Source organism: Geotrypetes seraphini, chromosome 2 (assembly GCF_902459505.1).
Source record: "Geotrypetes seraphini chromosome 2, aGeoSer1.1, whole genome shotgun sequence".
Classification (NCBI taxonomy): Eukaryota; Metazoa; Chordata; class Amphibia; order Gymnophiona; family Dermophiidae; genus Geotrypetes; species Geotrypetes seraphini.
Window position 1 is genome coordinate 254,300,356 of NC_047085.1, and position 12,486 is coordinate 254,312,841.

A 12,486-nucleotide genomic window follows, 5' to 3' on the forward strand; every position below is an offset into this window, starting at 1 on the left:
ACCAGGTGATGAGTATAGAAACCCAACCGGGTCGTGCATGCGCAAGACCGGAGGGTTGGGACTTCGATGGGAGGATAGGACTTCAGTGGGAAACCAAGGTGGCAGGGGAGCCCCTTCTGGTGATTCAGACAGGTCGTGACCTGTTTGGGCCGCCGCGGGGGCGGACTGCCGGGCAGGATGGACCTGTGGTCTGACCCGGCGGAGGCACTGCTTATGTTCTTATGTTCTTATATGGAAGGGGGAGAGGTCAGACAGTAGATGGAAGGGGCAGATACTGGATTGAAGAGACAGAGAAGGCAGACGCTGGAAGGAAGAGAGTGAAAAGAAGATGAAAGCAGAAACCAGAGACAACAAAAGATAGAAACAAATAATTTTATTTCTATTTTGCGATTAGAATATATCAGATTTGAAATATATATCCTGCTAGAGCAGGTGTTAGACATAACTGGGGACTGCAAAGTCCAGGCAGTAGCTTAGGGCTCTCTCTGACCAGGGGGGCAGTTGCCCTAGTTGCACTCCCCTAACCCTATTCCTGCTATGTGTGACTGCGGTATTCTGTTAGCATGATATTTCTGTGTAGCATTCTGTAATAATTTGGCTTATTCAGTTTTCTTGATAGTAGAGGGGATACGGTATATGTGAAGGGGAGGGGAGACAGGGGTTTTGTTGATCCTTGCTCTGTATTATTTGTATTTATAAAATGACAATTGTACAGAATATTGTTTCTTTTTATACTTTAATAAAATACATTCAGTATAAAATCATAACTAAGGCTTGTGCGGATGGGATCAGATGGTTTGCGATGACTGAGCTCGCGGAGACGGGGCGGATATGGGGTTTTAAAATTTCAGTCCTAGTAGTTTGCCGGTCTACAAAATAATTTTTTTTTTCCGCCGGTCCATAAGTGTAAAAAGGTTGAAGAACACTGCTTTAGATGTAAAGGAACATTATAGGTCCCTCTGCCATTGACTCCTAAAACGAAGATGCGGAATCACCTGACCCCTTAAATATTGATAAATTATCGAGATAGGCTTAGGCACTCTCTGTAATATCCCCCATAGGTGTTCCAATTGTTCAGCCTCAACTAAAGAAACCTTGTCCCATCCATTTACTACCACAAAGTTTTTCACCTGAAGATAGGCCAAGTAGTCCACTGCCCTCACCCCCGGGCGAAGTTGTAAGGACTCAAAAGATATCGTTCCCCTGTCTCAAGAAATCCCGAAATTGAAGTAGCCCTATGCGCCCCCACCTCTCAAAAACAGGTTTGGTTTTTCCCACTCCAAATTGTGGTTCCTCCCTCAAGGAAGCAAAAGTGGAGGTCATCCGCCCATTATTACAGTCTAGTTTAGTTCTAACCCATAATTTAACCAAGTGAAATATATAAGTGTTATCTGTCTCCGACTCCCATTGTTGGACAGTCTGAGACGACCAGAGTTTAGCAGCCAATCGTCCCTGGGACACAATACACTGCTCCAACTGAACACCCCACTTGTAAAATCCTCTGTGTTACTTTTGATTTTATTAAAAGGCAGCAAATTAGGGTGAGGATATGGAGTAGGACAGTGGTATAGGCAGGAATGAATGAGCCCCAGATGGTGGAGAGATGGTGTTAGAGGAGCTCGAGGTGAGGAGGAGGAGACCTCCAGAGCCCCAATAACCAAACCATGCTGAATCAACCATATTGAATCTCAGGCGCTGCGTGTGGCAGTAACTGTAGCAGATTTATCACCTACACAAGGCAGTTTAAAGCACTTACAAACATGCCATTGGTGCGGTGTTTCGACAGCTGCTGCTTGCTCTGGCCGCATCCGGGGGGGGGGGGTGGCTTGCTCTGGGAGGGAAAGTAAAGGATATAAAAGTGTGGCCGCTACTTGCTCTGGGTGTCTCCAGGAAGGGGGGAGGGGCCAATGCTACTGCTTGCTCTAGGGGTAGAGATGGACCCAGCTGAGGTTGGTCAAAAGTGGAGAGCTACGATTCATTGCGGCCATTTCACCTGTGCTAAAATGGTGTCGCTCAACTGGCCACAATGAAACGGCTATGCTGAATCATCATAGACCCAGGTCTCGGTAAGGCTAATATACAATCTCTCCACTGTAAATCATTATACACAAACCAGTGCTAACACACTTGAAACCTTATCATACCATAATAGCACTAACTCCCAGGACTCAAAAGAGCACAACTTTACAGTGCTGCCTTTTTACACAAACACCACTACTCCTTAAAACACCAATACACCACCTAGTGAGAAAACAGAAACAAACAGGATTGCTACAAATCTCTAAACAAAAACTATATGATAGCAGAATATTGCATCTTGGACATAAGCACAAAACGCAGACAAACTCTCAACAAATATGAAACAAGGACCACAGACCAGTAAGGAGAAATTAGGTTCTTACCTGCTAATTATCTGTTAGCCTGTAGTCCGGTATAGTCCTTACGAATGGGTTTATACCTCACTGTGACCAGCAGGTGGAGACCGAGACCAAAACTTGTACACTTCCTCCTCCCCATTTGCGTTTTGACACTCACAGTTTCACATATTCACAATTTTTATTTTTTATTTTTTGGGCGGGGGGAAAAAACACCATAATTTTGGACGCTCCCGCCTCCCTCCAGCCTTCCTCCCGGCCTTACCTGGTGATTTAGCGGGCTTTCGGGGCAGGAGCGATCTTCCTAGGCTCCTACCCCATGTTGATCGCCAATAGGAAATGGCTACCGTAAGCTCCCATTGTGGTCTCGAGAGACTACAGGAACTCACAGTAGTCATTTCCTATTGGCGATTTGCATGGGGCAGGAGCGTAGGAAGATTGCTCCTGCCCTGAAAGCCTGCTAGACCACCAGATAAGGCTGGGATGCCGGGGGAAGGCAGGAGGGAGGCGGGGGTGGGTCAGAGCCAGACCAGAAGTTATTCGTGGTTTTTCTCCATTCGCGGTCCTGCTCTGCCCCTATCCCCCACGAATACCGAAGGAGAAGTGTATATGAGGATAGATGCCCCCCTACCCCTTCAGTCTGCCAAAGAGCCAAGCAGAACCTAGGAAACACTAAACTGAGAACAGTAACAACATTCCAAACAGGAGTGTAAAATAATAAACACATGGAAACAACTGGTGGAACATGTAGAAACTAGAAACCAGGTATATAAAATGTCCCCATAACTCACCAACTAAGCCATCACCGCTGTTCTTATATCTCCCCAGCCCTAGAACCTGTAGAAAAAAAATCAAAATCTGCGTGCGAGCAAAAACCCACAATCACCGCATAAAGACAGAAAGGGTGAGTGACAATACCGGTCTACAGGCTAACATAAAGAAAATTAGCAGGTAAGTACCTAATTTCTCCTTCTGTATTGCCTGGTAGACCAGTATAGTCCTTATGAATGGGACGTACCAAAGCAGTACCCATCAAGTGTGGGACCCAAGAAGGGCCGACACCAGAACATGCTCACCGAATACTGCATCCCAGCACGCCTGAACATCCACACAGTAGTGTCTGACAAAGAAATGTAGAGAAGACCAAACTGCAGCCTTGCAAATATCCACTGGAGGAACTAAAGAAGACTTAGCCCAAGAAGCTGCCTGACCTCCAGTGGAATGAGCCTTGAGAAATTCAGGAATAGGCTATTTCTGAAGGTAAGTGGAAGCAATTGTCTCCTTAATCCAGCGTACAATGGTAGCCTTGTTAGTGCCATACCTTTTACGAGGACCTGCTAGAACAGGGGTGTCCAATGTCGGTCCTCGAGGGCAGCAATCCAGTCGGGTTTTCAGGATTTCCCCAATGAATATGCATGAGATCTATTAGCATACAATGAAAGCAGTGCATGCAAATAGACCTCATGTATATTCATTGGGGAAATCCTGAAAATCCGACTGGACTGCGGCCCTCGAGGACCAACATTGGACACCCCTGTGCTAGAAGGACAAAGAGATGATCTGATTTCCTGATCTTCTGGGTCCTCTGCACATAAAAGCAAAGGATCTGACTGACATCCAACTTGCACAACTGTTTCTGTTCAGAAGATCCCTCCCGACTACCTAACACCGGGAGGACTACTACCTGATTGATATGAAAAGGAGAAACTACCTTTGGAAGAAAGGAAGGAACAGGCAACACGACCCGCTCCCTAGAAAACTTCAGGAAGGGAGACCTACAAGAGAAAGCCTGCAGCTCAGAAACACGTCTAGCAGATGTCATAGCCACCAAGAAGACCAATTTGAGGGTAAGGTCCTTCAACGAGCAGGCACCCAAAGGTTCAAAAGGAGGGCTCACCAGCACGGAGAGGACCATATTTAGATACCAAGATGGCACAGAAGGCTGCACGAGAGGCCTGAGCAATTTGGTCGCCCACAAGAAGCAAATGATATCAGGAATGGCAGTCAAACGCTGACCATGCAACAACCCAGAAAAAGCGAACAAATTGAACTCGGAGAGAAGACCAAGCAAGATACCTGTCTAAGCCATCCTGCATGAACTCCAAAATGTTAGGCAAGGAAGCGCGAAAAGAGACACTCCATGCAACCCACACCATTCCTCAAAGAAACGCCAAACCTGCACATAAGCCCAAGAGGTGAAAAGTCTACGGAACCCCAAGAGGGTTGAAATCATCAGAACACCACTTCTTACCTAGGCGGTCCCTTTCAAGAGCCAAGCTGTAAGACAAAAGGGACCTGGACTGAACATTTGAACAGGGCCCTGAGTCAGAAGGTCAGTCGAGAGAGGCAGAGGGGCCGCTACCAGATGCCTCATCTGGTCTGTGTACCACAGACACCAAGGCCAATCCAGAGCCACCAGAACCACAAGGCCTGGATGACAAACAATGCGTAGAATAACTCTGCCCACTAATGGCCATGGAGGGAACACATACAGCAGCCCCTCCGTTGACCATGGTTGAACCAGAGCATCCAGACCCTCGGCCTGACTGTCCCTGCGACGATTGAAGAAACGGGGAGTTTTGGCGTTGACACTCGTGGCCATCAGGTCTATGAGGGGCTAACCCCAAGCTTGTACTATCAACTGAAAAGCCACGAGACTTAAGACACCACTCTCCTGGATCTAGCACATGACGACTTAGAAAGTCTGCCTGAACATTCTCCACTCCCACTATGAGGGAAGCCAAGATGTCCAGAAGATGTGCCTCTGCCCAGACCATGAGCAGAGCCGTCTCTTGTGCCACCAGAGTGCTCTTGGTGCCCCTCTGATGACTGACATATGCCACCGCTGTGGCATTGTCAGAGAGTACCTTGACTGACTTGCCCATCAAGAAGGAATGAAAGGACAACAGCGCTAGCTGGATGGCTCTGGTCTCCAGAACATTGATCGACCAGGAGGCCTCCTCCGTGGACCAGGTGCCCTGAGCTAAGTGATCCAGACACTGAGCCCCCCAACTCAGGAGACTGGCATCCGTGAACAGCACCGTCCACTGTGGTTGATCCAGACTTGTCCCTTGAAGCAGATGAGGAATCTGAAGCCACCAACGAAGAATGCTGCGAGCCAAACCCCGCAGAGAGACAGGATGATCCAGACCGTGCCTCTAAGGCACCTCCGAAGAAGAGCATACTGAAGAGGATGCATAAGTGCACTGGCCCACCTTACTACATCTAGGGAAGCTGCCATCGACCCCAAGACTGAGAGAAAATCCTGCGCCCGAGGACACTGGGACACCATAAGCAGGCGAATCTGAGATTGCAATTTGCTTACCTGGACCTCTGAGTGAAAGACCTTCCCCAAGGAGGTGTCGAACACAACCCCAAGATACTCCAGGCGCTGAGAGGGGGCCAACCGACTCTTGGCGAGGTTAACAACCCATCCCAGCGACTGTAGGAACTCCACCACCCGAGGTGTGACCCGGGTGCTCTCCTGAAACGACTTCACACAAATCAATCAGTTGTCCAGATAGGGGTGAACTAGAATGCTCTCTCGTCACAAAGCCCCCACGACCTTGGTGAATGTCCTTGGTGCGGTGGCCAGGCCAAAGAGAAGCGCACAGAACTGAAAGTGCTGACCCAAGATTGCAAAGCAAAGGAAACACTGATGGGAGGCCCGAATCAGTGCATGCAAGTAGGCCTCTGTCAGATCGAGAGAAGTCAAATACTCCCCCGGTTGAACCACCAGAATGACCAACCTCAGTTTCCATAAGAACATAAAAATTGCCACTGCTGAGTCAGACCACTGGTCCATCATGCCCAGCAGTCCGCTCACGCGGCGGCCCTCTGGTCTAAGACCAGCACCCTAACTGAGACTAGCCCTACCAGCACACGTTCTTGTTCAACAGAAACTTGTCTAACTTTGTCTTGAATCCTTGGAGGGTGTTTTCCCCTATAACAGCCTCTGGAAGGGCGTTCCAGCTTTCTACCACTCTCTGGGTGAAGAAGAACTTCCTTACGTTTGTACGGAATCTATCCCCTTTCAACTTTAGAGAGTGCCCTCTTGTTCTCCCTACCTTGGAGAGGGTGAACAACCTGTCCTTATCTACTAAGTCTATCCCCTTCAGTACCTTGAATGTTTTGATCATGTCCCCTCTCAATCTCCTCTGCTCGAGAGAGAAGAGGACCAGTTTCTCTAATCTTTCGCTGTACGGCAGCTCCTCCAGCCCCTTAACCATCTTAGTCGCTCTTCTCTGGTCCCTTTCGAGTAGTACCGTGTCCTTCTTCAGGTACGGTGACCAGTGCTGGACGCAGTACTCCAGGTGAGGGCATACCATGGCCCGGTACAACGGCATGATAACCTTCTCTGATCTGTTTCAGATCCCCTTGTTGAGCGCCTTGACCCCTTTCAAATCTAATATGAGCAGAAAGGTCCCCTTTTTCTTGGGCACCACAAAGTATATTGAGTACCTCCTGGTGCAACACTCCTGAGGGGGCACAGGAACCACTGCTTTGAGATTCAGCAATCTCTGGAGGGTCAGGCGAAAGGCCTGCTTCCTCCACGCCACCTGAGGAGAAACAAGAAAATGGTCTGGTAAGGTCCGGGCAAACTCCAGAGCATATCCATCCTGAATCACCTCTAGAACACACTGATCTAACATGATCTCTGCCCACTTTGGGTAAAAGTTGCGCAGCCGGGCACCCACCGGAACCACAGCAGGCGCCGGCAAGGAGTCATTGTGCTTGACGGGCTGCTGGGGACCCGACGGGGACATTTCTAGCCCCCCGGTGGGCCCCTTGAAAGGACTGCATGTGCTCAAAGTACCAGCCTCGGGTAAACCCAGGAGATGGAAAAGAAGTGGCCCCCCGACTAGGACAGAAACGGTGGAAATCACGCCCCACCCCCCTCTCCGAGCTGGAGACCGAGGCCTATCCTCAAACAAATGAGGCACTTTAGAATCAGTTAAGGTCTGAACCAGCTTGTCCAAATCCTCACCAAACAAGAAAGGCCCCTTAAAGGGAAATTTCATCAACTTAAGCTTTGGACGCCGCGTCCGCCGACCATGCACGAAGCCATAAGGTACAGCAGGCCACCATTCCAAAAGCCATAGACTTGGCAGAAGCTCGCAAGAGGTCACACATGGCATCTGAAAGATAAGAAGCACCCAAATAAATTTTAGAAACTTCCTCTTCTACGAGTTCCCAACTATCAGACTCACGGTCAAGGACCTGCTCAGCGCAGCGAAAACACGCCCAAGCCACCAGCCCACCACACATCGCCGCCTGGACTGCCAGAGCTGCCACATCAAAACTCTGCTTAAGGAGGGACTCCAACTTACACTCCTTCGGTTTTTCAAGGCTGCACCGCCCTCAACAGGCACAGTATGGCACTTCGAGATGCTGAGACCACCGCATCCACTACTGGAGACTTCAGAGTGTCCCGATCCCCTTCCGGAAGGGGATACAGGCAGGCCATGGAGCTAGATAAGGGAAAGGGCGCCTCCGGCACCTGCCACTGAGCGAGCATAATATCCTGAATATCCTGATGCATAGGGAAAGAGAAGGAAGGAAAGCGGATCCTCCTGAGCAAGGAGTCCAAGGTACGCGGGAGCTCCGACAAGTTATCCTCAAACTTCAACACAGAGGAGACCTGAAGAATTAGCTCATGAAGCTCATCCCGCTGAAAAATGTGCACTACAGATGCATCCTGGCAAGCAGGCGGGCGCTCAAACCCACCACTGGTGGAATTTGGCCCCCCCAAGAGGATCCTGGAGACCACCCCAAAGGTCCATAAGAACATAAGAACATAAGCAGTGCCTCCGCCGGGTCAGACCATAGGTCCATCCTGCCCGGCAGTCCGCTCCCGCGGCGGCCCAAACAGGTCACGACCTGTCTGCATCACCAGACATCCAGGTCCTCATCCACCTCACCATGCACCTCAGCACAAAAGTCCTCATCCCAAGAGACCCGGGGCCACTTGGACGAGAGAGGAGTAGAGGGGGGCAAAATAGACGCTGTCTGGGGGCCGCACTGGAGACTACGTCGAGGGCAAAACACCCCCCCAGAGTGGAAACAGGACCTCCAGCTGCCAGCACATAAGCCTTACAAAGTGCCAACATAAATTCAGGGGGAACACCCCCCGGCAGCCCTAAGGGACACCCTGTCACAGCAGGGGACCCAACCCCACCTTGCCCCTGTTTCTCTAATACAGGGGGAAGGTCACCCGAGGTAACAAATGAAAGAGGTGTTTCCTGCCGAAATCGTCCCTGAAACTGCCAAAATCGGAGCTCCAGAGTAGAGAGTTGCGCGGGGACAGAAATCCCACCCATCCCCGCCCGTCCCCACCAGGATCCTCTCCGTCTCCACCCGTCCCTGCCAGGATCCTCTCCGTCCCTGCCAGGATCCTCTCCGTCCCCACCCATCCCCGCAAGGAATTAACTCCATCCCCGCCTGTCCCCATAAAAAGCAGCAATTACTTCTGACAGGATCATCAATTCCACACTTTCTTTTGTGTATCTGCTGCTGTTTTCCTTGTGGAATCTCTTTGGTGGAACCCTTTTTTTTGTTTTATGTTCATAAACCCCCTCTTTTACTAAGGCTGACGTGTCCATTATATTATATGGACGAACCCTGCTTCCAAAACCTTCCATCCCCGTGGGAGTCCCGTTGGCCAGAGGGGGTCCCCGTGGGAGTCCCATGGGTTAAGGGGGTTTCCCGCGATTCCCGTTCCCGTGCAGACCTCTACTCCAGAAACTTGTAGTGTCTGAAAATCCTGGGCTTTTCCTGCCACTAAGGCTGGGGAGCTGACCAACACGGTAAGGGAATGCCCAGCTGCACCGGTGGTATGGGAATCCTTTGTATCCTGACCATCAGCAGCTGGGGAAGCCTGGGCTTCCCCACAATCTGAAGCCGACTCACAAGGCACTTGCGGTGGGGTTCCCTGGCCGCAGGCACCACACCATACAATGCTTGCATAGGCTGGCCGCGAGTACCTCGCGTCTGAAGCAAAATGAGCACTTTTTCTCTTTCAAAGTGCTCATTGTGCTAAAAAGCGCCCTAGCTGCAAAAAAGTGCCAGTTAGTTGAAAAAACACAAGAAAAACAGCAAATTTAAAGGGAAAAGAGCCCTTAAGACCGGCACATCTCAGGATTTTTTTTCTCATGCAGAACAGATTCCACGGCTCTCAAAGCTGGCAGGCTGACCGGTATCGGTGGCCAGGCTGCCTGCTGAGGCACCACTACAAAAATGTGGGAATGTGGAGGAAGGCGGGGAGGGACCCAGCACGAGACCCACCGAGTGTAACACCCCCGAGGTCAGACGGATCCCCAAACACGATCCATCCAGTCCTAAACAAATTCCAACAGCCCTAAGGGGGGAGCCAAACGAGTCTTACCACACTGCTGAGAATCCTCATATACAGTGGAGCCAATCCTCATATACAAGTTTTGGTCTCTGTCTCCACCTGCTGGTCACAGTGAGGTATAAACCCATTCGTATGGACTATACCTGTCTACCAGGTGATACAGAATAGAAATATAAAGGCAAAACCTTTAAACCTCAAGAAGTCAGACTTGCATATACAGCAATATTAGAGAAAAAGAAACTGAAATGCAAGATATCAGAGATGTGCATTTGCCAAAGCTGACATTCTAAATCAGAATAAAATAGCATTTTATTTTTCTATTCACTTTGATCTGTGTGTCTCTGCTGCTTTTCTCTGGGGGTTTTTCCTTTCTTTGCAAGGTCCCCTGTTTATTTATTTAACAATTTATATCCCTCTTATCCTACAATTCTAAGCAGGTAACACTAGACATTTGCCATCTCTCTCCATGTCCACTGTCCATCTCCTTTCTGTGTCCCTGTCACTATCCTCCCATAATGCTTGGCATCGTCCCTCTATATCCTTTTTTTGCACTGTCCAGTATCTCCCCTCAGTGTTCTTATTCCTCTCTACTGGATCCAGCATCTCTTTTCTGTTTCTCCATCACCCCCAAGCTCAGCTTCATCACTCTTTTCTTTCTTCCCACACACCCCACCCCACTAGGGACAGCATCTCTTTACCCTATTATCCTCTCCTCAGTCCAGCATCTCTCCTCCAAGTTTCTGTTCCCACCACTCCCCACTTCAGTTCCAGCATCTGATCCCCTCTCTTTCACCCCCTCCTTCAGTCTGATCTCTTTCTGTCCCCTCTGTGCTCTCCCTCCCCCTTCCAGGTCCAGGATCTCTCCCTCTTTCCTGGGTAGTCCAGCATCTCCCTACCCCCCATGGGTCTAGCATCTCTCCTTTCCTCCCCACCATGGATCTGGCATCACTTCCCCCCTCCCCCATAGCCCTACAAACTCAACTCATGTGTCGCTGGCAGTAGCAGCGCTGAAAAAAAAAACCAAATGGCCTCCAGCCAGCAAGACATTCTGTCCCACTTAAAGAAAGTTGCATCATAGGAAGTGGGAAAGATGAAGAAAAGGTCCTGCTGGCCACAGGCAGCATGTTTTCAGTGCTGCTACTGCTGACAACACACTTGAGTTTAGAGAATTGCAAGGGAGAGAGAGAGAGAGATGCCAGACCAACAGGGTGTGAGCCTGCTGGCACTTAGATTTGTTTTGGCTGAGACTAAAATGCAAGTGTCACATTAAAGTTTCTGCCCATTCCTCTTTCAAGGCTCTCCTCAGACACACTGCCAGCCAGAATAGCAGACACCAGAGCCAAGAGGAGAACTTGGGGCTCCCAACAAGTAACACACAGCAATCACTACTGAACTATTGGGTTGCATCCTGAAGTTTCCCTCCCCATCACAATCAACTCCATCACCATTTCCATACATACCGCTTGAATCCTGCCATGGTGGTCACCAGCCTGTCTAGCTCCTCTACCTACAAAAGGAAAACAGTGTGGCATAAAATCAGTACTAGTTGTCCCGCAGTGTGGGGGGGGGGGGTGGAGTAAGGAAAAAATGAACTCTCATGCATTTATTCCAGAATCTGAGATCCACCCTGTTCTAGATGTCTTTTCAAAAATTGTTGCTTGAGAATCTTTAATGTGAACCTATTCTACTGCATACAGAACATCAGCTGGCTAGCAGAGGAGAGAGACACCCAAGGGTTAAAGGAAGGCAGTGACTGTACACACAGTACAGAGCCTGCCCTGGATTTGAAAATAAGAATAACTAAAGCCTATGTAAACCAAGGTTCATAAAAGCCTTCAGATCCACAGGTCAGGTTTTGGATCAATTTTTCTCTCACACTCAAACTAAAAACTACACCAAAAGTAGTAGGGAAAGCATTACAGAAACCCTGAATTTTATTTCATTTAAAAACAAAGACCCGCTCCTCTGCCTCCTTCCAATGACTGTTAGAAATCTGAGTAGAATGAAAGATTAGGTTCTTACCTTACTAATCTTTCTTTTAGAACAGATGGAATTCCATACATTAGCTGTTGCTTCCCACTAGTTGCAAATCTGCAGAATCACTTTAAATCTCTGAACGTCTCCCCTTCTGCAGTGGAGAACAGTCCCTCTTCAGTCAGTACCAAAACAACTGAACTCCACTGAAACAGAAGAAAAAGGGAAGGAGGGGTATGGGGAGCTTTCCCAGCAATAACCTACATTCTGCTCTGTAACTTATGACAAAGGAACAATGATTGATAAACATGTAACAATTTAACATTGAACAACAATTATGCACATGAGTAACTAGGAACCAACCTGCTAAGTAGGGGCTATAAAATCCTCCAAAAGAGAAAGGGAATAGGGGCCCCCCATGTTCCTGTAGTAATCTCTTTTCTTAATCTTAGAAACAGAAGAGGTCCTGAGAAGTCCACTGGCAATGTCTGAGGCAGAAATCAGGCGAATCAAAATCCGCACAGGGTGGGCTGTACAGAATCCCATGTCTTCTAAAAGAAAGATTAGCAAGGTAAGAACCGAATCATTCTTTCTTTAGCGAAGAATGGGATTCCATACCAAAGCAATGCCAGACATAAAGGGAGGGACAGTTGAGCCAGGTGACCACGACCGTGAGAACGGGCTACTGGGCTTGATGGATCGTTGGTCTGACCCAGTAAGACTATTCTTATGAGCTTGCCCGCAGAACCGATGACCCAAAATTGGCATCCTCTTGAGCTGCCA

The 12,486-nt window shown here is 49.0% G+C and overlaps 1 protein-coding gene across 2 annotated transcripts in view; it reads right to left on the reverse strand.

The window, feature by feature from the left end:
* ADSL (adenylosuccinate lyase) overlaps nt 1-12,486 on the reverse strand; it is a 145,659-nt gene that overhangs the window by 81,512 nt on the left and 51,661 nt on the right. For both annotated transcript variants that reach the window (XM_033929418.1, XM_033929416.1), the window contains exon 6: nt 11,190-11,236. In XM_033929418.1, the coding sequence (XP_033785309.1) occupies nt 11,190-11,236 (47 nt within the window). The remainder of the gene's footprint in view (nt 1-11,189; nt 11,237-12,486) is intronic.